General features: G+C 40.5%; 1 protein-coding gene across 15 annotated transcripts in view; it reads left to right on the plus strand.

Moving 5' to 3' along the window:
* Positions 1-25,326, plus strand: part of LOC101737740 (patronin) — a 70,890-nt gene that overhangs the window by 36,814 nt on the left and 8,750 nt on the right. For 5 of the 15 annotated variants that reach the window (XM_062668373.1, XM_012694529.4, XM_062668378.1 and 2 more), the window contains exons 3-21: positions 515-730; positions 3,391-3,579; positions 4,132-4,373; positions 4,889-4,980; positions 6,395-6,523; positions 8,617-8,781; positions 9,299-9,520; positions 10,260-10,610; positions 10,932-11,060; positions 11,641-11,831; positions 14,148-14,207; positions 16,523-16,596; positions 17,987-18,089; positions 18,692-18,802; positions 19,372-19,659; positions 19,940-20,689; positions 21,316-21,552; positions 22,541-22,733; positions 24,816-24,893. In XM_062668373.1, coding sequence (XP_062524357.1) covers positions 515-730; positions 3,391-3,579; positions 4,132-4,373; positions 4,889-4,980; positions 6,395-6,523; positions 8,617-8,781; positions 9,299-9,520; positions 10,260-10,610; positions 10,932-11,060; positions 11,641-11,831; positions 14,148-14,207; positions 16,523-16,596; positions 17,987-18,089; positions 18,692-18,802; positions 19,372-19,659; positions 19,940-20,689; positions 21,316-21,552; positions 22,541-22,733; positions 24,816-24,893 — 3,820 coding nt within the window. The remainder of the gene's footprint in view (positions 1-514; positions 731-3,390; positions 3,580-4,131; positions 4,374-4,888; positions 4,981-6,394; positions 6,524-8,616; positions 8,782-9,298; positions 9,521-10,259; positions 10,611-10,931; positions 11,061-11,640; positions 11,832-14,147; positions 14,208-16,522; positions 16,597-17,986; positions 18,090-18,691; positions 18,803-19,371; positions 19,660-19,939; positions 20,690-21,315; positions 21,553-22,540; positions 22,734-24,815; positions 24,894-25,326) is intronic. The other 10 variants (XM_062668374.1, XM_062668380.1, XM_062668383.1 and 7 more) reach the window with 7 other exon arrangements.

Consider the following 25,326-nt stretch of genomic DNA (forward strand, 5'->3'; position numbering starts at 1 on the left):
GTGGTACCACTATCCTGTCTATTCCTCTTACAGAGCAGTCACAGGGAACACTGTTTGAAGGAAGGACAACCGCTAAACAATACAACTGAGACTTCAATCTCATGTTTCACGGTGGATGACGTACATATTCACTTTGTTATGTCTATTGGCTCTGGTAACCATTTAAAACGGGGCGATCCGCGTGCGAAGTTCATCCATCTATACCAGGGGTTCCCAAACTTATTTTGTCTGCTGCCCACTTTGAGAATAAATTATTTCTTAGCGCCCCTATTTTTTCAGGTACTTAAAAATCACTATAGCCAGAGCCTAGTCGGTGTCTAAGAATGCTAGATAAAATTACAAATCGCCTCTCAAGCCTCTACACACCACCCCCATTTTTTTTCTGGGTCTCTTACTGTCCCCCTTTAGGCTTGCAGCGCCCATAATTGGGCGTTATCGCCCACTTTGGGAAAGGCTGATCTATGCGAATAATAAAATAAAATTTGCGTTAATGTTTTTTGATTTGATGTTTCAGGACTTGGAACACTTGAAGCCACCTATATGCGGCGGTTTGGCCAACGCGGAGCTGTACTGCCTGGCGCTGGCCAACATGTACTCGGATCCGAACTACCATAGCCTCAACCATTGGAACATCCTGCAGACCCTAGTCAGGAAGGGAATCGACGTTCCCGACCCACCCGACTGCGCGCTCACCGAAACAGTTTTAATTCAAACGAATCCGCTAAAAATGGTGAGAATTGAAATTCAGATTTATTTATAACTAACTAGTTGTCCCCTGGTAGTCGAAATTCGTCTATAATTAATTGAAATTATAAGTTTGTACACTATTATGATTCTATTGTCAAAGACTATTATACTTCTATAATCACTGATTTCGCCAAGACTACACTTTAGACAAATATTAATAAAGACAAACAATATTATTCTATTCTCAATTTGACTACAGATTATAAGCAATAAGAAAAGTTTGACAGTAACCAAGTAGTATGCATGCGTGTGTGTGTCAAATACATGGTAGTTTGCTAATGTTTTTTTATTGATTTTATGCATTTTTTATGCATAATATAAAAAAAATATTAACATTCTGCACTCCTTCTCTATATTCTCTATAAGGGTGCGAAATTTTATCCTCCGTCCGCGCAATTTTCGTAAAAAGCTGTACAAAGTTTTTGCTTCACGTATTAATATATTTAGAAGTTATAAAAGAAAAAGGTCTGGTACAAATAGTGATAAATTTATTTAGTAGTGGCAAAACTATACGGAAAACTAACTAGATTAAGGTGGTGCCTGTATCTTGGCAACCACAAAAACTATTGTATAAAAAAATTGTAGAAATATGTAAGTAATAATGTTTAATGAATTAAGTCGTCACGATATATGTATAAAGTTTTGTCACGTGATATAAAAGTGCGTTCTACTTTCTTGCCTTGATCTCAATGAAGTGGAGTGTGTGATATTTCTCCGGTCGCCCGGGTTTCTTGGAAACTGAAGGCATAATAGGTATTAGTTGGAGGAGTCGTTAACTATGATAATGGTAGTGTCGATGAGGAATTCGTGACAGTAGCTCAATACAGCTCTGAAGATCGTTCACATATCTTAGAATATTTGAGTAAAGATTTATCATGTAAAATGCTCGGACGGCCCTACGTTAATTTTATAAATATACTAGACGAACATCGAGTAACCGCTCGCATTAAATTTATAATTTAGAATTAAGAAAACGCGTTGCATTCTACGACGACAAAGAATTGTTTGTTAAAAAGAAACATTGGTTCGCGGATAACAATTTAGTCATTTATTTAATAACATAAAGACAAACATTAAAGCATAGACAGTTACCGTAACCTAATTTTGATATCCATTTCTAACAAATTGCGTCACATTCTGCCCAAATCGATCGATTTATAAGTCCATTCGTAAATAAAATCCAGTCAGCGAATAAACTGTCGGGTTTTTTTATAGCTCATATACTCGGTGTTACCTGGGTCATGTCGTTCACCATTAAAAGTAACCTATGCGTTAATCCAGGTTATAAAGTGTCCGTAGCGGAATTTTCATCCTAATCCCCTTGGCGATTCTTGCGTGATGGAATAACAAAACGTCCAAACATACACACCTTCAAATTTCTAATATTAATATGGATTTTGTTTTAAATATATTGATTCGGTCGATATCGAGTCGTTTTTCGACAATGATAAATTGCCTATCTAGATTTGGCATTACATCACTGTATCACGTACATATGTATGCTCTCTTTGTTTATTTATACACACGTCAGATCATTCTTTGTTATACGGATTATAATTCCGTTTTCATCAGAAACGAAAATAAAGACATATATTTGATTCGATGTGCAAGGTATAATCGTCTTTTTGTTAATTGGTTTAAGGAAGTGTTTTAGATATGGTATATTTTCATATATCGTTTATACTCTGCACGCATCTTTGTGGTTCTGTATTAGATTCCTCATAAAAATGTGTTCTCTGTTTATCAGCAAAGTAATAACATACTACTTATCTTAATGGTTTACTTATTGGGAATAAAATAAAATAAGAAATCATAGCATTTTGTTTAATATTTGTAACATCTTTAAATATATTCTATGACTAATTTACAGTTTTTAAGATTTTCAATGTTATTATTGTTGTTGTATTTTTTATGTTTGATACCGCAGAATTCTGTTTCATTATAAAGATTATTTTTTAACTGTAAATGAAAGGATTTTTGAAAATTGTTTTAGCATTTTTTTTTATTTAGTAAAGAATTTTTTGTGTACGAAGAATCCGAAAGATAAATAAAAGTCGTTAAAAAGTTAACACGAAATTCATTCCGAATTTGGTCTTTGAACACAAAAACAGTAATGGCATGTGCGTAATAATATAACGGGTTCTACACTATGTAGTAATAGTAACTGCCAACACGAAGTTTTTGTAAGAACCCGTTAAATAATAGTGTTTACAGTAAAGCAGATAGGCGCGAAAGATTAAAACAAAATTAAAATAATAATAAACGCAGCATTGAACCGTAAAAGTGGTTTTTAATTATGTTTACGACTCGCGAAAACCGAAGATCAGAAGATTTTGATGAAAGATAGGGCAGACTCTTAATTAGTAAGTTTCTCTATTATACACTCGCAATCAATTTCCTGTGTGCTTAGTGCGAGTTTTTTAACGTTCTCGATAGCGTAAAAGTTACCGCAATTTTGTATGCAGTTGGAACAGCGCCCCTAGCGGCAAACGTAGGCAAACGCTCCAACTCCATACAAATTGCGGTAACTTTTACGCTATCGAGAACGTTAAAAAACTCGCACTCAGAAACACTAGGTATTTTTTTGCGAACCCTACTAAACATAATTTACGTCCGTTTATAAAGTTGCTTTTCGGGTTTCAGGGCGCGCACATGGTCGTAATCGAAGCACTGATGAAGCTGTACGCTCGAGAGGTTGTGACCGCGGACCGCGTGTGGGCGGCGGCGCAGCGTTTCGGTGCTACGCTGCCGCCCATCAACTCGGCCTCCACCCACGAGGCGGGTATCCTGTGTTGGGTCAACGCGGCCTGCGCTGCATTCAACAAGGCTGAGGTAACCAAATTAGAATACCACTGAGAAGATACTTCAACTAATTCCAAGAAAATGGACAGTGAATCAGTACACTTTATTTTTAGATTGCATAGATGGGACGAGCTCACAGCCCACCTGGTGTTAAATGGTTACCGGAGCACATAGACATCTACAACGTAAATGCGCCACCCACCTTGCGATATGAGTTCTAAGGTCTCAGTATAGTTACAACGGCTGCCCCACCCTTCAAAGCGAAACGCATTACTGCTTCACGGCAGACACAGACAGAGTGGTGGTAGTACACCAGTATTTACGTAAATTATAATTTTGCGGGTTTAATTTTTATTACGCGATGTTATTCCTTTACCGTGGAAGTAAATCGTGAACATTTGTCGAGTACTACGTATTCCATTACAAAAATTGGTACCCGCCTGCGGGATTCGAACACTGATGCATCGCTACACACGAGTGCACCGGGCGTCTTATCCTTTAGGCCATGACTACGCACTCGTTGCCTTTTACTACAGAGCATTTGTTGGGGCGGTATCTGATTGGTGTTTGTTTTAAATACAGGAATCAACTCCGCCCGTGCCGACGGTGTCCAGTCTCCAAGATCTGTGCGAAGGCACATCCTTGGCGGCGTTAGTGTCGTTCTACTGTCCCGAAGCGTTGCCTCGCTCTGCGCTGCGGGTGGGCCGCGTCGCTTCGATACAGGATTGTCTGCACAACCTGATGCTGGTGCACGACTTCTGCGCCAACTACCTGCCTCATAACATATTCCACATGATGCCCGAAGACGTCACTTACATGAGAGGGTGCGTATTCCGCCCGTATGGCACATTACACCGGGTACAACTGCGTAGGTTGCTCAACAAGAAAATATATTTTTAATATAGTATTGTGGTGGGCTTACTAGGGTCAGTAGACGTCATAATATGAATGACGTCACCCACCTTTAACCTTACAAACCGGTACTAAGGACTGCTTCGCAGCAGAACCAGGTCAGATGGTGGGCGCTCACCCGTGTGAGATTACTTATGTCTTTTTATCATACGATGTTATTCCTTCGTCGTGGGAGCTTAACGTGAACGCGTGTAAATAAAATATTTAATTAAAAAAATTGGTATCCGCCATCGGGATTCGAACACCGGCACAGTTGCATCGCTCGACATGCGTGGCTAGACTGGGCGTCTTATCCTTTAGGCCACGATCACTTTTAAATTACAATTGAAGATTATATTATTTCAATTTCAGAACTGGAATGATTCATGCTTGAGAATTTTAGTACAAATAAATTAATATATTAAAATATGTATTTAAATTATTTCAGGTCAATGAAACAAAATTTAGTAGCGATGCTCGCCGACCTGTTCAACGTGCTAGAAGTTCATCCGGTCAAATCAGTAAAGTGCCCGGGAAGCGGTGAGTACACGAGAGAATTATTGTCTAATCTAAACAATCCAGTCCGTGATCCTCGTCCCGGCTCTTGCATGCTAGACTCGATGGGAGTATGTGGTCATAATATCAAAAACGCATACTAATATTAGTATTAAAAAAAAAAGTATAATATTTATGGACGCGGTAATAAGTAATGCTTACGTTTCCTTTCTATTAAAAAAATATATATAAAATAATTTTCGGCTGTTGAATGATTTTTTTTTGTTATCCGTGTATTTTTTTTTAAGTCTGGCATTGCGCTAATGAAGTCGTCGACGGTAAGTTGAGTTAGGAAGTGGCTCAGATTGGCGAAGCTGCAGTTTGGTTTCTTGTCGCCCTGTCTTGCTTGCGCCGTATGATGCTTGACGCTTTTATTGCGCGAGTTTACAACGATTTATATTAACGTTATTAACGAGCTTTATTTTAACGTGTAAAGAGTTGCTGACCAACATAAAACAGTTCTGTTCGCTCAGTGCGAGTTTTTTAACTCCAAGTTTTGCCGCTAGGGGCGCTGTTCCAACTCCATACGAGTTTGAGTTAACTTTTACGCGATCGAGAACGTTAAAAAACTCGCACTAAGAACACTGAGAGAAAGTGACGACAACACCTTGTTCAGTGCTTTACTACTCTTTTACTCGATAAACGTTATTGGACAGTTTCGTTGTTTTCGCATCGAACACGCCGAGTCAAGACAGGGTGATCGAAAACGTTCACGTGTTTGTGAATTACGTCGAACAATTAAATTATCACGTTCCGTTTTACGCATCCTGTAAATTGTACAAACATTGAATTAAGTTTTATGTCTGTATGCGTAACAAGGATTTGGTATAAGAGAATCATGGTGTGCTTTTTTTGGATTGTGTTGGGATTGTGTTTTGGCGATTGTGAAATTTGTTGGGCGTGCCATAATCGAGATAAATATGTGAAGTTTTATTTAGTTGGGCTACACAAACGCGAGACAGACATGTCTTTCGAACATGTTTTGTGTGAGAGTTTTATTTATCGTTTCTGTTGATGAAGAATGATTGTGTTGGTTTATATGTGTTGTAGGGACCACAAATGTCCCTAAAGCAACCAATAATTATATGTATGTGTTAGCGGTAATTATATTGCAATGATGCTACGTCAGTCTCGGGATTGTCGGGCTGTCGATAGCACGTTAGGTTGTTATCCCAATATACGTTAGTGACTTAACTGAACACGTGTCTTTTTAATCCTTGCCCGATATAGAGACTCAACAGTGTGTTGGTTGCATCGAAGAATGATTGGTGATTATGAGTTTGTATGTGTGTCGGTTGCATCGAGGCGGTGATGGATGGTATTGCTTGGTGTACAAATGTGTGTCATGCGGGTCGCGCGTGGGTAGCGCGTGGCGGTAGTGACGGTGCGGTGTGCGCAGAGCGCGAGGCGTGCAACGAGCACGGCGTGCGGCCGCGCCGCGCCCTGCCCGCCCCCGCGCCCTCGCCCATCCCCGACCTGCGCCCCGACCGCCCGCCGCACGACCTGCACCACGCCGTGCCCTTCGCAGGTACACGCGCCGACCGCCACTGCACGCATACACCGACACTACACACAACACACATACACCAACACTACCCACATACACCGACACTACACACATGCACCGACACTACACACTACACACATACACTACTACACTTGTGAACGTTCATTTTCCCTTAGAGTCGCCGCACACGGGCCACTGGCCACAACCATGAGACGCCGCCACCGCCATATTTCCTGTAAATTTTACACATTTTATATGGACTCGCCGCACACGGCGAAGTCGTCGTGGCCTAAAGGATAAGACGTCCGGTGCATTCGTATCTAGCGAAGTACCAATGTTCGAATCCCGCAGGCGGGTATCAATTTTTCTAATGAAATACGTACTTAACAAATGTTCACGATTGACTTCCACGGTGAAGGAATAACATCGTGTGGTAAAAATCAAACCTGCCGTGAAGCAATAATGCGTTTCGGTTTGAAGGGCGGGGCAGCCGTTGTAACTATACTGAGACCTTAGAACTCAAATCTCAGAGTGGGTGGCGGCATTTACGTTGTAGATGTCTATGGGTCGCAGTAACCACTTAACACCAGGTGGGCTGTGAGCTCGTCCAACCATTTAAGCTATAAAAAAAGGACATTCATTTTCTTTTACTTAATCAGTTGTACAGTTAAAATACCTATGTATTTCTAAAGAAAATCCCTTGTCTCTCGATTCTCACTATATTTTGAATGACGTCTAAACTAACATTAAACCCAATCAATTCAGTTCAGTTATTTACTTTGATACACTGATTTCTGCCTTATTCACGACGAAGACGAGTAGTGGCTGTTTGCAGTTTTGTTTTATTGCTGTGTGTGTCTGTGTGTGAACGTGTTTTTTGTTTTGCGTGTCTCTTTAAACACTTTTAATTTTTATATGTCACCTCTGTTTTTTCTATGCTCTGCTTTCTGTACCGTCTGTTTACTCTTGTATAGATATTCTTAATTATAATAGTATATGTTAACCTGATACGCTTTTATTTTGCTTATAAACTGGGTTTGCATGGATAAGCTTTTTTTGGGCGCACTTTCTCATTAACGAGACTATACAGTAGGAGTCGTTGACGTTATGTCCATATGACTCCCAAGACTTTTTTTAAAGTATATTCATCGATATTATTTCGTAGTTACGGTAGTGTTGTCACACGATTAATATAACAGTTGATAAATGCTGTTCTGCATTTTTCATTGCTTAATATGGTATTGCTCGCCATAGTATAATAAATATCTTTCTTGTGAATAATAATAATTCTCCAATCCTTTCGATCGCAACGCGTGAGCACGTCACTAGTTTTATATTATAATATGTCACGCATAGTAATGCCATTAAAATTAGTTTAAAAAAAAACACATAAGTAAATCAGAATAGCGTAAACGAAAAAAAAAACACGTAAAAAAATTACCGCATTAAAATTTTTCAGTTTTCCAAAGCGAAGTAAACAAAGATTATTGCATAGTATGACTTCTTGAAGTTTTTTTGCTCTAGAAAAATGAAACTAGCGGTGGAGAGCCCAATATTTTTTTATACTCATTAGCGAGTAATTTTAGCAAGATGTACATCTAGTCTTAAGGTTTTTTATTTCGGTTTTTGAAAGAACTGTATTTGTTGTCGTTTACGTGTTTTCGCTACCATGTAGTTCTGTATTTTTTTGTAGATTTTCAGTAATGTTTGTTTTTATTTCGTAGATTATCATCATATTTATCCGTTAGATTTTAAGTAATTGTAAAGATTTTCTTAATCTACCTCAATAACCCTTAAAATAGAGTAACTACCCAGTCATTTTAATGACGCTTTTAAAAATAAATTCACAATGTTTTTATTTTGGCATGTCTATATAAAAACGTTTGCATAGTAAAATTTAGAAATGTGGAAAAAATCATTAAAATAATTATAGAATCGTTGAAGAAATACAATATTAGGTTCTCTTACTGAATTTGAAAGAGGATTAAATGATTTAAAATCAAATAGGTAGGTAGATAATTAATTTAAATTTCGAATTTCTAATTTCGAATATCAACAGATAGACTAGTGTTATTGTATGTGTACGACATTGTAATGGTGGTGACGTAACGCAGTGCCCCGTTCGCCGTCGGCGTGCAGCGGGCGGCCCGCGCCCCGCCGCTCGGCCAGCTCGACGCCCGAGCGGCGCAGCTGCAGCCCGCAACGCGATCAGTTCGTCGTGCACCGCGGCAAGGCGGTCACCACGCTCGCCTCCCTAGCCAGGAGGGACGACGACAATGGTAACTGAATAACTTTATTTATTGTACTTACTTTTTACTGGTGGCAGGGCCTCTTGTGAGGCCGCACGGCTAGGTACCACCACTCCGCCTATTTCTACTGTGAAGCAGTAATGTGTTTCGGTTTGAAGGGTGGGGCAGCCGTTGTAACTATACTGAGTGAGAACTTAGAGCTTATATCTCAAGGTGGGTGGCGCATTTATTTTGTAGATGTCTATGGGCTCCAGTAACCACTTAACACCAGGTGGGCTGTGCGCTCGTCCACCCATCTAAACAATAAAAAAAAGAAGAAAAAACTTAATGAAACATTTGAAAATCATGAAACTTTATTTTGAAAATGTCGATCGATGAGAAACTGATCGATGAGAACACTTAGTCTTATCGATGAGAAAATAAAAATAGTGCTTAATTTGTTTTAGTAGTTCTCAAAATCGATGATTTTAATTTTGGAAACATGAAAATACCGTCTATCGTGAAGACTAAAGGTTGAATATAACAAATAGTATCGATATCGGCGCAGGATACGAGGCGGGTCCCATAGTGCCGGCGGGGCGGCCCACCCGCGGCGAGGGCCGGGACAGCTTCGCGGGGCGGCGGTCGCGGCGCGGCTCCGTGTCCGACGACAGCCAGCTCACGGTCGAGAACTTCGGCGGCTCGCAGGACACGCTGCACTTCGCCGGACGGAACCCCGAGAAGGAGCTGGCCATCGTCACCAACGTCAGGAAGATATCTGCGCCCGCAGGTTGCCGAGTTAACTGCTTTCTTACGATAAAAGTCAAAGTCTCGCACCTCATTATGACACAGAAACTTCTTAAACTTCACTGGTGCCAAACCAAGCTCTGGTCCTACAAAGTGTGAAATTTATATAACTAAGTTAAGCGGGAAACGGACGTTGAAATTATGGCATACTGTGTATGTGCACATTATGTATTGAATAATTAAATTCACGCATATATATCGATCATTGTTATTATTAGGATTTAGAGGAAGAGGTAGACCTAAGAAGAAATGGATGGATTGTGTGAAAGACGATATGGGTAGGAGGGGAGTGAGCGAAGAAATGGTATATGATAGAAGAGTATGGAAGGAGAAAACATGTTGCGCCGACCCCAGGTGAATGGGAGAAGGGCAGGATAATGATGATATCGATCATTGTGAAATATACGATATTTCATGTTTGCGCTCACAAGTGTGTGAGCGAGAGGTGAATACAGTCATCTATTTTAATATATCTAACATTGTTTTTGTTATTAATAATCTTTTTTTTTATTTAGTTTTTATTGCCCTTGTAGGCAGACGAGCACACGGCCAACCTGATGGTGAGTGATTATCGTCGCCCATGGACTTCAGTAATGCAAGGGGCAGAGCCAAGCCGCTGCCTACCGCTTAATACTCTCCACAAGCCTCGTTTGAAGAAGGACATGGACAATCGAATAAAAGCAAATTGAATATCACTATAATATATTTGAAAACGTTCGCAGGACCCTTAGACAGCTACAACCCACCCCTGCGATCATCGCGACAAGACATCCGAGGCTCATTCCAACTGTTCGACGACTACAACGGCGCTCCCGACGAACGATTCAAGGTGGAGCGGCCTCCGCCGCAGCTCAGCGACCCCCCCGCGCCGCTCCGCCGCCAGCGCAGCACGGACGCCGTCAACTCGCCGACAACCAACTACTTCACGTACAAGGGCGGCGGGGACGGCGGCGGCGGCGGCGGCGGCGGCGGCGGCTTCTACCTCGGCGATAACAGGGACGCCACCGACGGCGAAGCGATCAAGACTAGCTTCGCCGATCTCAACAAGATCAGGACTAACGGTGACCAGACAGGTTAGAGAATCGTTTGAAAACATGAGATGTCACGTTTTCAAACAACTCGTCGACGCCAGAGCCCCCTGGTGTCGGCCTCACTGCACGTTAGCTCGTCGCTTTCAATGTATGCAATGTAAGCGTGTGCCTCCTTAATCACGCATTACTGTTTCTATTACCAAAACTAGCATTTTATATTGTCATTTTACTAAATATGTTTTTTTTTTTTAATATAACGCTTTGTCAGACCACATATTCCCATTATCTGTAAATATCCTCGGATTTTCAAAGCTAATTTATGTTGTAACCCGAGTGACGTGTGTGGGTGTGGGCCGCTTCCAGGCGCCGCGTCACAGTTCGGTCCGGTGGAGACGGAGCAGACGGATCGGCGGAAGACCACGACGTTCTCAACGCCGCCGCTGAACACGACGACGTGGCAGCAACAGTTCTTGCAGCAGGAGAACCAACTCAGTATGTCGAACTACACTGATATAATAATATGTCGAACTTGTATTTTTTATAATACTTGTATTTTTTTAGCGGTAGGCAGCGGCTTGGCTCTGATTCTGGCATTGCTGACGTCCATGAGCGACGGTTACCCCGGTAACTGTACGCATCGAACTCGACAAACAGGTCGACGTGCAACCTAACTCGTGCATCAGCCCGCTGAGTTTCTCGCCGGATCTTCTCAGCGGGTCGCGATTCCGATCCGGTAGTAGATTCATTCGCGAAGCAGTTGCTCTTGAGTTGTTAGGTTTCCTTGGAGGCGCTCGGACAGCTGCTAGCAAATCCCACCCCTCCTGGCTGAGTCTTTGCTCGCCCACCTGTCCTGGTGAAACTGGAAAGGCCTCCGGGCCACCAGTAATCCTTCAATCATAAAAAAGAGTGACGGTAATCACTTACCATCAGGTGGGCCTTATGATCGTCTTCCTGCTCGGGCGATAAAAAAAATAAAAAAAAATAGATGGGCTTGTAAATTGTTAAATTTTCATTTCTAACTATTCTGAAATATTAAGATGAGAATGTAGTATATCTGGATGCGTCTGCGCAGACGGCGAGGAGGGCGCCGGCGAGGGCGGCGCGGGAGGGGGCGGCGCCATGGCCGCACAGCTCAACAACATCCGCCTCAAGCTGGAGGAGAAGCGGCGGCGCATCGAGCTGGACAAGCGGCGCGCGGAGCAGGCGCTCTCCCGCCAGCGCCAGCAGCTCGGCCACCAGGCCTTCCTGCAGGCCGTCACCAGGGTACGCGCGCCTCCTGCACACTCGCAGCGAGCTCATTACCACCTTCCTCTATTCAAATTCTAAATAGAACGTCTGGTAGTTTTGAATAACTTTTTTTTTTTGGTAGGAATATAAAAAAGAAAGTGGTTATATATCCTAATTTAATATTAGTGTCCATATTTTAAGGAATTTTCCCATTTTATATAATTATAACACTTGAGGGAGTTGGTTTGCAAAAGTTTTCGTAGACGATTGTGATCTTTATATTTTGAAAGTTGAGATTTAAGTTCAACAAGCTTCTACCACTAACTGTCTATTTCACCGAGTATTAACAAATACCTTCTGCGACAATTTCACCTACTGTACTCTGTGCTAACGAATGAAAGAAAGTTGTTTTTAATATGAAAATAGATGACATAACTTCGCACGATAATTCAACTGTAGTCAACCAAATATGAGTAACACGTCCGTAACTCCGAACAATGGTCAATTGAATACAATCGATATGTTATAATATTTTTTTATTCCATTAGGATGCATATTTGAAATACCAGTTGGCCTCTTTGGTGAGTGGCCGGTTGTAATACAATGAATATAATTAATTAGATTAGACCCTTTGTTTACAGTTTACGTTCATCTATTATCGAATCAAAGAGTTTCACAAATCGATTATTTATTTACAAATAATGTATTGTTTTCAAATTTGTACTGAATATCCCGTCTTGGATTAGGTGTTGACCTAATGATGTTGATTTGATGTTGTCTTAAACAAAATCTATTTTAAACGGTGCGCGTGCAACTTGCTGCACGTGAAAGAAGTGAAACTTCTTTTGCGGTATGTAGTACTGTGGTTTTCTTCATTTTTCATCCTTACATCAAATTACTCTTGTAATAAGGAATGCTGTGTATAAGAGAAACGACCTCTTCCCTTTTATATAAATTTTAAATTATATATATACATTTTTTTTTTTAAATACTTCAATAAAAATAAAGTTTAAGATAGTTAATATGTTACTGTCATTTACAGGAGCAATAAGAAACTAATAACAAGTCATCTAGTGGCCGAGGTCCGTAAACAATGTGTATAAGAGAAATGACCTAGCTCGCTTTCTCCCTCTCTTCACAGTTGAATGGTTCGCGAGACCCTTTGTCTATTTTCCCACTCTCGCTCTTCCTAAATTGTATCAATTTTCTCTAGCCGTAATTAATCTGTCGCGAGTTAAGTTTTACTTTCAACGCGCCTAAAGAAGTTTCACTTCGAAAACCACCTACAAAAAATATATCTACTAAAGACCAATCCAAGTTTCAAATATTCTGTATTAATTTGTTATATTTTACACACGCTTACACTCGCTTACATTTTATATGAAATTTAATTCATTACCATCACACGATGCAGTTAGCGTTGCCTTTTCTACAGATAAGCAGCTTTGAATCATTGTAAATTACGAAAACATTGCCTAAAAGTTCTCGGCAATCACTAGACAATTTTATTGCGCAATTAAACAACGTTCAGAATTTCACGACGATGTACATTCCGCAATAGTTTACAAAACGTATCAGTCCCACTCCAGATCTCCTCACCCCCGCATCTCCTAGTGATCAGAGAGCACATCTACGAATTTGTCTAATTATAAATATGTACTATTGTATCTGATGGCATGTTTTGTTTCATTGGTATACAAAACGTTTGACGAGAAATGCAAGAAATTTTTTGCGTTTAAATCAATAATTATTTATTTATCTATATATTTTTCAATAAATAGGTATCTCAAAATTATCATGATTAAAAATAACACGGGTCAACACCAAATTTGATTTTGATTGCAGAGTATACAATTTCGATATTTTAGATCGTAATTAGACGAAAAAAATACATGGCATGAAACAATTTGGTTTTGAACTTTAATAAATGGACCACATATAAACAAAATGCATCAGCATCGTATTTACACTTTCGTGACATTATAAGTATTTCTGGGCTTGTACAAAACAGCTGATCGTTTCGAAACACCCCACTTTCATATCGCGGTTTTTTTGAAAGTATTAAAATTTATAAAAAAATTTGAAAGTGAGTATTATTACTATAACTATCACAAAAGCAAACTTTATACAAAAAAAAAGGTATTTTATTTTCGTTTTTGTGAATAATTAACCGGAAAAACCTAGTATAAACGTTAGGACAAAGAACGAAATTTTCTTTGTAGAGTTGTGATTAGTTTGGTTTATGTATTTGTAAGTTTGCGATCTGGCGTTTTGTATACCGATGTGACGTCACGGCGTGTGCGCGTGTTGAATGTTCTGTGTTACGGTGTCGGGTGCACGCGCGTGTTGCAGGGCAAGGGCGCCCGCACTCCGCCGGAGGACGAGCCCAAGCAGGAACCCGCACTAACGCAGGTCAGTCTCGCACCCGCCCCACTAAGGGCTGACCCCCACACCCTCTAGGAATAACGCCGTGTAATAAAACTAAAGGCTTCGTCAAACAGAACGCGTACTTAGCGCGCGTCAGAACGCTAAACTCACGCCGCGTTATGACGCTGAGTTGTGTTGTACTACTATGGTCCTCCTTCTCCGTCTGTGCGTCGTATTCCTCAGTTCTGAGGGTCGTGACCTTTACAGAGCACTTTTGTTAGAACTATGTACCTCCATTCACTCTTGTCCTCCGCGCAGTGGATAGCGATATTGATGCTGGATTCCAAAGTCGTCTTAATCTGACTGGACCAGCGCATGGGACTAAGCCACCTAGGAATCTTTCCTTCCACTTTGCCGGTGATGAGAAGTCTTTCGAGATTGTCACCCTTTTTCCTCGCAACGTGACCGAAAAACTCTAAAATCCTACGTAGACAAATGGTAATATACTGTCTATAATAACACAATACTACTATGGTAATAATGTCAAACAGAACGCCAGCGCTAGCGGTACGCAACAATCTGTCGCGGCTTTAGGACGCTTTGACGTCAGGCGTTGTAATTTTTTACAAATTTTTATTTTAGCGTCCGAGTGAATGTGTATTAAAATACTGGATAATGGCCGAAAAATTTATAGAATTAGTTAGAAAATACCGATGCTTATACAATGCCACATCTGAATCTCTCGACATCTTAATACTTTTAAATTTTCAGACTGCTATAGAAAGGCACTATGATTTGGCGAATTGTATGTTGCGTCAAGGAGCGATAGGCCCGTCTAGTCAATTTGTGTGACATGAAAAGAGCGCGACGTTAAAAGGCAGCGCTAAGTACGCGTTGTTTTTGACGATGCCTTAAAACCAGTAATATTTATAAATTTGCGTACTTATCGGCGGCCTTCAAGCCCGCGAGGCTAACTATCGCCATTCTAACAATACTTCTTCTTTATTTTTTGGCTCCGGCACGGTTTGTGCATTAGCCAGCGTCAAGTAATAAGATTTTTATAATTCGTCGTTTTAATTATTTACAGTTTATGATTAATAAAAAACGAAGGAAACTCCAATTAATCAACTGAAATTAAATGAAATGAGATGATATGGGATGAAATATAATCTCAGTAAAATGGTGGTTATTTACTGAGAATTTTTCAGTGGACTTTTTGGAGGATCCCGGGAAGCTACGTCCAGCGACTTAGTTTCATTTTCCCACTTGCACAGTTATTAAACAGTTAATAAACCACCGTTATTATACATTTAAACCAGAGGAAACACTAAATAGATAAAATAAAACAATTCACACAACTTCGCTCTTTGCGTTCCCGCCAAAAAGTCCATTCGAACAATTATTCCTGTCAAATAGCCAGGAAAAATCATTAACGTTTCACAGTGTTGCCAGACGTGACAGCAGTTTTTTTTCATTGTGTGTTATTTGTGTTTGTGTTTTACGATCATGTAACGGTGTTGGATTTATAATCGTTTGTTTTGTGTGCGTGAATATTTATAACACATCGTTATCATATTTTATGCGAATTGCTTACGGGTCGTAAACGTTTTGTTTGAAATAAATGAGGCATGTTTTCAATAACAACGCATGCGTCACCACTCTGGATGTCGGTTGAAATTAAGAAAATAACTTACGGTACAGCTTCACGTGCGCGTGTCGCTGTAACGGTCATTAGCGTACTTTTTACATAATACCTTCATCGAATCTTTTATCATTTGAAAGATGAAGCGTGATTTAAACTGGATTAAATAATTAATTCTAGAAGATTACGAAAGTTGAAAGGCTGTTTTGTTTAAGTGACATTTTTGCAACTTTACAAGAGCGCTATTAAATGTTTAAGATTTAAAAAAAATATCATAACAAAATAACTTCTTCAGCTATTTGAATAGAGTAAATGAGTAATTGAAGTTCAATTAATCGAACTGTTGATGCTAATACCCAATAAAATGCACCTTTCATTACAAAGATGAATGTCGGGTATTAAGAGGTGTCATACGATTATTATATATTAGTAGTAGCCAATATATATTCTGTTTATCTATAGCAGGTATTCGCAAAGTTTCTTCAGAGATCGCCTCAAAGGAAAACTGATTTTTGAGGTCGATGAGCACTAAAAATTCGACCCTTGTTAATGTTAACACAAGTTCTAATTTGAAACTTTCAAGTTACTTTTTAAGTTGAGTTACGCGTACCAAATATACCAAATAGTTTTAAGTATATATTTCATGGATTTTATGTCTATTTCTTTTGTTAAATTTCTTTTACTGCTTATCCTTAATGCTCTGTGTGCTATCCCTCAGGACATGGTTGTTGAACCGCCGAGTCAATCTGTCGATAACGTGGTTTTAGAGCAATACCAGCAGTCGATAGCCAAGTAAGTATTGTACTACTGATAATGTTCGCTTAGTGATAGCTGCATGGTTGTTGTTCTGAATAGATAACTATGGTATTGAAACGTAGGACAAACAGCACTGGTGAAGCTTAATCGTGAGGTTCCATATAGGCACATGATTTGTGTATAGATACAACTGATAATAAAATACACATCTCTAATGTAGTCAATTTTGTTTGATACAAATTTAATCTGTTTAAACTCGACTTATAAGCAATGTCCTTAGTGCGAGTTTTTTAACGTTCTCGATAGCGTAAAAGTTAACTTATTATGCAGTTGGAACAGCGCCCCTAGCGGCAAACGTAGGCGAACGTTCCAACGCCATACAATTTTTTTCTGTCCTGGGGCCGAACCCCCTATGAGGTCCCCGCGCCTAGGGGGCGCGCGGCGTATGTAGGACTTGACGATCTGCAAGGTGTTGGGAGCAAACCGCGGGCCCAAGTAATTTTAGGGCCCACCCACTAAACGACTCCTCTGCACTCTTACATCCGACGTCCGATCTCCGTTCGGGGTTAAAACCCGGCCAGAGTAGGGGGTTTCTTGCGGTCAACAGTACAACCAGACACGCGGTGCCACCCCGAGGATGCCCGACCGACGGGTCGTCGAGGCTACGCCATACAAATCTGAGTTAACTTTTACGCTATCAAGAAACTTAAAAACTAAAGCACTGTCAGATTGAATAACGTTCTGAAGTTAAATACTAAAACTAAATAAACGTTTTTGGTTTGGTCGTTGAAGTGACGCGGCGCTCCGGGCGCGGATGCCGGACTTGAGAACCTGGTTGTGTACCATGTGTCCTAGTTTAAGGTTAGAATCATGTATTGCTTGGATGTATCGGCTTCGCGCTTGTCGCACGACATGTCGGACTGTAGGTTTGCATCATACGCCCATATGACGTCACACTTATTCATTTAGCAGAGAGCTAGAGAGGTTTTGAATGATTTTTCACAGGAATTATGCTATAATTACATTGAAAGCTAAAAAGGGGCATAGTAGGCAAGTGTTATTTTTAAAATAAATAAAAAATACATAGTTCAATAAATACATATATACTGGCAAAGTTTTACACATTTCAGTTTTACTAATGTAGAAAGTGTAAACACATTTAATTTTAGTTAAAATATTGTTCTCTGTAATATGAACGCGTTGAAAAAAATCTCGACGTTGGTACTCAACAGCTTATTTAAAGTACTGCAAAGTTACCACATTGTTACCATAAAATTCTGTATTATAATATTTGATGAAGACAACGCGCACTATTTTCGTCACTATTTTGACTCAGACAAGTCGTTAAATGCTATGCTAGTATTTAATTATTATTTTTTAAACATTAATAAATGGCTAAACATATTGACAATGTCAATGCCTACAGAATGAACTCGAGCCTGCAAGATATACAAAGCGACATAGCGAGATTAGCGAACCAACAGAATCAGTTGCAGCATCAGCAACATCAGCAACACCAGCATCAACAGGTAAACGCTGAAGTCAAAACTGAACGCAGATAACGGTCCGCTTATTTGTGTCGTTTGGTTTGAAGGGTATTTGAGATTTCTTTATTAATATGTCGCAAAAGATTAAAGACATACGAGTGTTAAGTTGACTTTTATGTCACAAAAAGGTTGAATAAAAATAACGTTATTTGATTGTCCTTTTAGAGCAAAAAATATATCGAGGGGTGAAAGTCGATTTGGCTTAAGCGACATTTCGCCTAATACGTGACATTCATCTTTGTGATTGAAGTTCCGTTTTATTGGGTATTTTTAAATCAACTTGAATTAAGTTTACCCCATTCAAATAAATTAGCTGAAACAGTTTTTTTTTTCGTGATATTTTTTCCAAATTTTAAACTTTAAATGGCTCTCGTGTAAAGTTGCAAATATGTCGCTTCACCTCTCGATAAATAGTTTAAAAAACTGATCTGATATTTTTTTATTGTTGATTTTAATTTTTATAAAAATATATTTCCAAGAACCTGGCTCAAAAAGTATGAGTTATATCTCGAAATTCCAAATGATTGTTGTATATTTTAAAACCGTATTTAGAATGTGTTGGCAATGATTCCGTTTTGTTTCAGGCGAAGCAGTTGTTCCAGCAACAACCGCAACCCCAGCTTGTACCGCAGTCGCAGCCGCCACCGTCGCCGGCGCCCTACCAGCAACACTACCAACCGAACATTCCACAGCTGGTACGTACCGAACATTGTATAGTGCGTGTGCGTACGCCAATAATGCGTGCGCGGATGTTGCGTGCGTGCATGCCTTCTCCGAATAATTTAATAGAAAATAAACACTACCGGGTATAAGATACGATTGTGCTTTACTAATATATATGTATACATAAATATTACATGGAGTTAATTTTTACTTTGTGTTCAAAATCTGTAGTTTTAGCTATTTTGTAATTACTTACTTTCAGTCATCACGATTTTTACATTTTAATACAATTGTTTTGCAATGTTTGTCGAATCTAACCCACACTAAAATTTGGGATGGAGTATGATATTTTTTTGTTGTTATATTCGTATTATTAATTTTCACTGTTAAACAACGATTGCACATAACGCACTCGGAGCAGCAGTTCAAAGATTACTTCTAAATAAATCAAGAATGTGTACGAACAAGAATGGTGTCATTCACAAAATCGCACTGTATATAAACGGTTCACCGCACGTTACACTTAACACGCACCGGGAGCGAATCGGGCTTGTCTCGTCGGGTGAGCGGTCGCACGCTGACCGTCGCGTCGCACTTGCAGCACAGCCAGTTCAGCTCACAGCACAACGTCGCTCGCTCCCCCCTCTCCGGCTTCGGGTCCACGCCGCACTTGCCGCGCGACCTGCGGGACCAGCGGGAAATGTGGGACCAGCGAGATCAACGGGATCTGCGGGACGTGCGAGATCAGTACTATCCGGCGCAGTACCGCGACATGGACGAGTACAGTCGGCAACAGTTCTACCTGCACGACAGTCCGCCCCCGCCGCAGCGACGCACGTGGGCGCAGCACGCGCAGCACCAGCACGAGCAGGAGCACCGCGGCTGGCAGGTCCGTACTCCGCGCACTCGCTCTACCCTCACACAATACAATATAGACTTTATTAAGGTAATCTACCATCCACAATACAATCAAAAATATACCTCAAGGTTATTGTTCTTAATTGCTGATACATTTTTATAACTCAAACATCAAACAGCTTTTGAAGCTTGTCACTGCACATAAACACACGTTGTGGTGGAGGTAAGATAATCTTAGCATGCGTAAGTCAGAACAATAGGGAGTGAAAAATAATATTAAGTAATTTAATTTTAAATTTGGTGTTTTCCAGTTACATCAACAAAGTCAGCCGCAGTACCAGAGAGAGCCGGAGCCCCGCACCTGGCGCTCTCCCTCCCCCTCCGCCTCTCCGCAGCCCCCCGCGGAACGGAGCTGGACTCCGCAAGGGTTTACGCAACCCTTCCATGTCCACTATTCCCAACAGAACGGCAACGACACACAAAATCACCTCAGCTACGTGGTCAGCGAACAGCAACACCAACATCACACCCATCAGCAACACTCCCACCAGCAACAACAGCCGCTTAAACCGCAACAACTACATCAGCGGCAAGCCTCCCCAGCGCCGCCGCCGCCCGACGACATGCAACCGCAGAACATTTCGTTCATTGGGAACGCGGAAGACGACGCACTGCGGCACGGCATCGCCCGCCTCAACATCTCGTCGGGCACCCGCACCTACCGCATCCCCTCCCCCACGCGACCCACGCTCGCCAGGAACTCGTTCCAGCAGGAGGAGCTCCCCGAGAACGAGAAAGGCTTTTACATATCGTTCGATAACGAACAGCCGAAGCGCGCGAAGCCCCCGCTCCGGCCGAAGCGAATGTCCCCGAAGAAGGAGAGGTCGAGCGAAGCGCCAAGCCCCGAGCGCGGTCCCGGGGCGGCGTGGGGCGACCGCGTGCCCGCGCACGAGGAGCCCTGCGTCCCGCGCCGCGCCCCCTCCCCCTCCCCCGAGCGAGCGCGGCCCAGCTCGCCGCAGCCCGCTGCCGCCCTGCTCATCGGGGAAATGAACCCGGATCCCGTGAGTGCCCCGCAACATTTTTGTAAACGTGAATTATTTCGAATAGTTACTCTTCATATTGAAAGTTTAACTTCAAATCAGATAGTAAAACTCGACCCAGCTACTCTTGAGTTGTTAGGTCTTCTTCGGAGGCGCTCGGGCAGCTGTTAGCAAATCCCACCCCTCTTGACAGAGCCTTGCTCGCCCACCTGTCCTGGTGAAACTGGAAAGGCCTCCGGGCCACCAGTACTACTTCCAGTAATACTTCAATAAAAATAAAAACTCGACCCAACATGATCGCAAACAAAAAACCAACATTTTGACATCATTTTGAAGTCGCCGTGGCTCAAAGGATAAGACCTCCGGTGCATTCGTATCTAGAGATGCACCGGTGTTCGAATCCCGCAGGCGGGTACCAATTTTTCTAATGAAATTCGTACTTAACAAATATGTTCACGATTGACTTCCACGGGCGGAGGCGTTGTGACTGAGACCTTAGAACTTATGTCTCAAGGTGGGTGGCGCATTTACGTTGTAAATGTCTATGGGCTCTAGTAACTACTTAACACCAGGTGGGCTGTGAGCTCGTCCGCCCATTTAAACAATAAAAAAATTAAAAAGGCTTAGTGATAATTTTGTAATTGTAGAACTCTGCGGAGGAAATGGAACGCAAGAAGGAGCGCATAATGTTGTTGTCGCTACAACGGCGGCAGCGCGCGGACGAGGCGCGCGCGCGTGCGGAGGCGGCGGCGGCGGCGCGGCGGGCGCGCGAGGACGCCGCGCAGGAACTCAAGCAGGCGCGGAAGGAGGAGCAGGCGCGGCGCCGGGAGGCCATCCTGCAGCAGTACAAGCTCAAGAAGGCCATCGAGGAAGCCGAACGAGAGGTACTTTCTATCTATACTAATATATACATCTACATTGATTTTTACGGATGTTCCGTTATAACTACTGAACCGTGCATCCGATTCACTTGAAGCTTGGTATCCATATAGAAAATACATGTAATTAATGGATAGGCTAATATTTATATGAGTGTTGGACTCCCTACACCAATTGCGGGGACGTTAATAATGAGAATCTTTGTGGGGGTGAGAAATATTAATGATAATTTTAAATGCCCAGCAAAGCGGACGGGTACAGCTAGTGCTAGTATACTATATATTCAAATTCCTTCCAAGTTAAATTTGAAAGGAAATTACATTTTTAACGTTATTAAAAAAATAGTGGTTTCAAATGAGATGATATTTTGATACTTTTTCCATAAAAATATAGCTCCACTCCTAGCCACGTAATAGCTCACCTAACCATCTGAAGCCCGTTAAGTCCACGGTCGATGTAGACCAATTTAGAAGCTTCTGTACGGCTTCGAACATCAATAATTTATAATAAGCAGAATACTCATACTTAAGATTTGTCCTAATAGTAAAAATATTATTATCTGGGTAGATTTTCTCTTAAACTTGGTGCACCGCTTAATTAATTATTTTGATTTAACCACGCTATTCATTTTAAATTATCGGTTAAGCGATGAGCGGTGCGCCTCTTTAAAACATGTCGTTGATTAAATCTCACAATCGGGTATTTTTTTTTTTTTAAGTAACGTACGTACTAAATCTGTTCATGAACGATTTTCATAATTATAGATTACATAAAAACGCTTATTAAAATTAAATCCTAAATATTTTCTAACTTGCGTGTTTGCTAGTAGGACGTATAGTTACTACAGTAAGTATGTCGGTAGATGCAATTTTCCGTGTCAAGTTATTTTTGAAAATGTGACAACTAAATGATTACTTACATGAGGAAGAGAACAGGTTCTAAACTCAAATATACATTTTTTTCAATTTATATTCAAAATATTTATTATTTCAGGGTAAAGTGATAGATAAGTCAGAATTATTGGAGAGTATGAAACACGGCAGCAGTCCAGCGAGCAGTAACCCTCGGCTGCGGTCCCGGGGCGCCACCACGCGCGCCCGGCCCAAGACCATCCACGTAGACACGGGCGCACTGCACGCCGCCGAGGGGATGCTCGCCAAGCAACCGTCCGCCACCAACCTCGCAGGTACCTACGCACAACCGCATTCTAAAGCCAATCTCTCAAAGTTAACACTTAAAGAAATTTCAAATCCAAACAACATTACACAATTTAAAGTCAATAAAGTACACCCGTCAAATACTATTAAAATTTTGGTATCCAATTGTTTTACATAATGACTTATTTTTATTGATAACTAGCTTATGCCCGGTGCGTTTCGTATCACCTAAAAAAATCTACATTGACGACATACTCACATATGAGTCGTCTATTATCAAAGATGGCAATCTGTGCATTTGGACAAAAAAATGTTATTGATATGTCAATACAGATTGATTTGAATATAATCGTCTCCTTCAAAGAATACGGTTCAAAACCTGCATTAAATAAAGGTTAATACTTAACCTGTTCTTTATCTAAGATGTCGTTCAGAAGAGTTTTGTGACTGCCAATGGAATACAAAGTCAATAATTCGTTTTTCTGATTTACCAATAATTGTCTAAAAGTCACATTGCCGGCTTTGATAATATAGTCGACTCATATGTACAAATTTTCATATCAATTCGACCTATGGTTGAAAAGATAAAAATCACAGCGCCCACCTATCTGGCATTAACGTAACTATACTGGTCGCAGTGCTCATGTCGCCCCATATATGTTCGGAAAGTTTCATATTTATTGGGCTAACGGTTCTCGAGTTTTAAGTGATATATTATATCCACACATATATTCACTTTTATAAATACATAGAGATAAACATATGGCTCGCTAATTGAACTACTGTTTCAAAATTGATTCTTAAATGTTCATTGTACACAAATCCAACCATATACTTTAATTTATTGAAAATACACCTGTACATAAAAATACACTGGCTTGTTAAAAGCTGTTTTAATATAATAATATTTTTTTTATTTTCCATTAGTTCTGCTTTTAGGTTGAAATCACAAAATTAGTGCTATATCAGAAGTTAATTCAAATATTTTTTCCCCAAAAATATCTGTGATTTAAACCTATTATTTATTACCATTGAAGCCTCACTAAATGTTAGCTACTAGTAACCTTTAATTACACTGATCTGATTTTGCTAAATTGCATGGCAACACTTTTTTTGTACCGTGCTATTTTTGTTGTTGCTATACTTCACTTGACGTATTTCTACAAACTAGTGTTTTCTGAATTATTGAAATTCGAGCTTAATCGATTCAGATTCATTTGATGGGTAACATTTTCACTTTTGATAAAGACAATTTTTTTTTGTAAATGTTAAAGCCAAAACAAAATGCATATGACTGTTATGTATATACATATTATATATAAACAGAAGATATTAGCGGCATTTGTGTGTCATTGTTGACTTAGCTTTAGACGAATAACAAGAATACTTGTACAAATGCGTCAAGTAAAGTAACTAGCACCTCACGAAATAATCGGGATATTTGACTTCTTACGTTCTATTACAAAGTTTATTTTCAAATTTTTCAATTGTAATTATAGTATTAAATTTTAATCGTTCTGGTGTAAAATGAGACATAATTTCATACGTATATAAACCAGACGCTTAGTGTAATGCAGTAAAAGCTCTTTATTCGCGGAGTATATATGTGCTGCGAATACAGAAATTGTCAATAATGGAATGGTAATGCGTCTCTTATCAAAGGACGGAACGTTTCATGCGACCACATTTAAAAATGTACTTTATGTGTTGAGCAATAAGGCTGATTTCATTTTGTATGTTTATATTCTCAAAAAAAATATAGTGGCGATATCATTTAACTAGGCATAGTTGTAATAATGTATATTTTATTTCTTTATTAGTCCTTTTGACGACACGCATAAAAAATTGTCAGTTCGAGATTTCAAAAATATTGGTAGTATTGGAATTTATTTTATCAATGTATATATTAATACCGATGTACCGATTACATTCGCTAGTAAAAAAATCATTAACCGCGAATATAGGAATTGGGTCGCATTTTTTTTAAATTTGCGAATAATGAAAACGCGATTGAAGGAGCTTTTACTGTATATAAAGCATAGAAGCGTATGTAAAAGCGCTCAAGTCGAATATCTCGGTGGGTCGTGTGAGTGACGTGTGTGGTGCGACAGCGGGCGGCGGCTCCGTGCGGCGCGACTACTACCGCGGCTCGCAGGACTCGCTCGCCGAGCGCGCCGGCCTCTACCGCGGTGAGACTGCACCCTTTGTTCGTCCCCCCAACACCCCCGCCCTCGTCCCCGCCGCTGCCGGTCGCGGACCAACCAGAGGCCGAATATAGTGCACTAATAAATATCTTTTACGTATTCAAACATAATTACGTATTCTTTTACGTATTAGAACTGCTATCTCAAGGTGGGTGGCGCATTTACATCGTAGATGTCTATGGGCTCCAATAACCACTTAATACCAGGTGGGCTGTGAGCTCGTCCACCAATCTAAGCAATAAAAAAAAACTATGATTTCGTTCGCTTTCGAAATTAAATCAGTAAACAATCGTAGCGCCATTCAGAAAACTAAAACTACCATCGATATTGTACTGCTTGGCAATTTAATATTTAATGAAGATGTCACATGAACCTAAGCCATTGGTTGCGCCGTGACCTGCAGTTTGATTACAACTGA

This window comes from Bombyx mori, chromosome 4 (assembly GCF_030269925.1).
Source record: "Bombyx mori chromosome 4, ASM3026992v2".
Taxonomy (NCBI): Eukaryota; Metazoa; Arthropoda; class Insecta; order Lepidoptera; family Bombycidae; genus Bombyx; species Bombyx mori.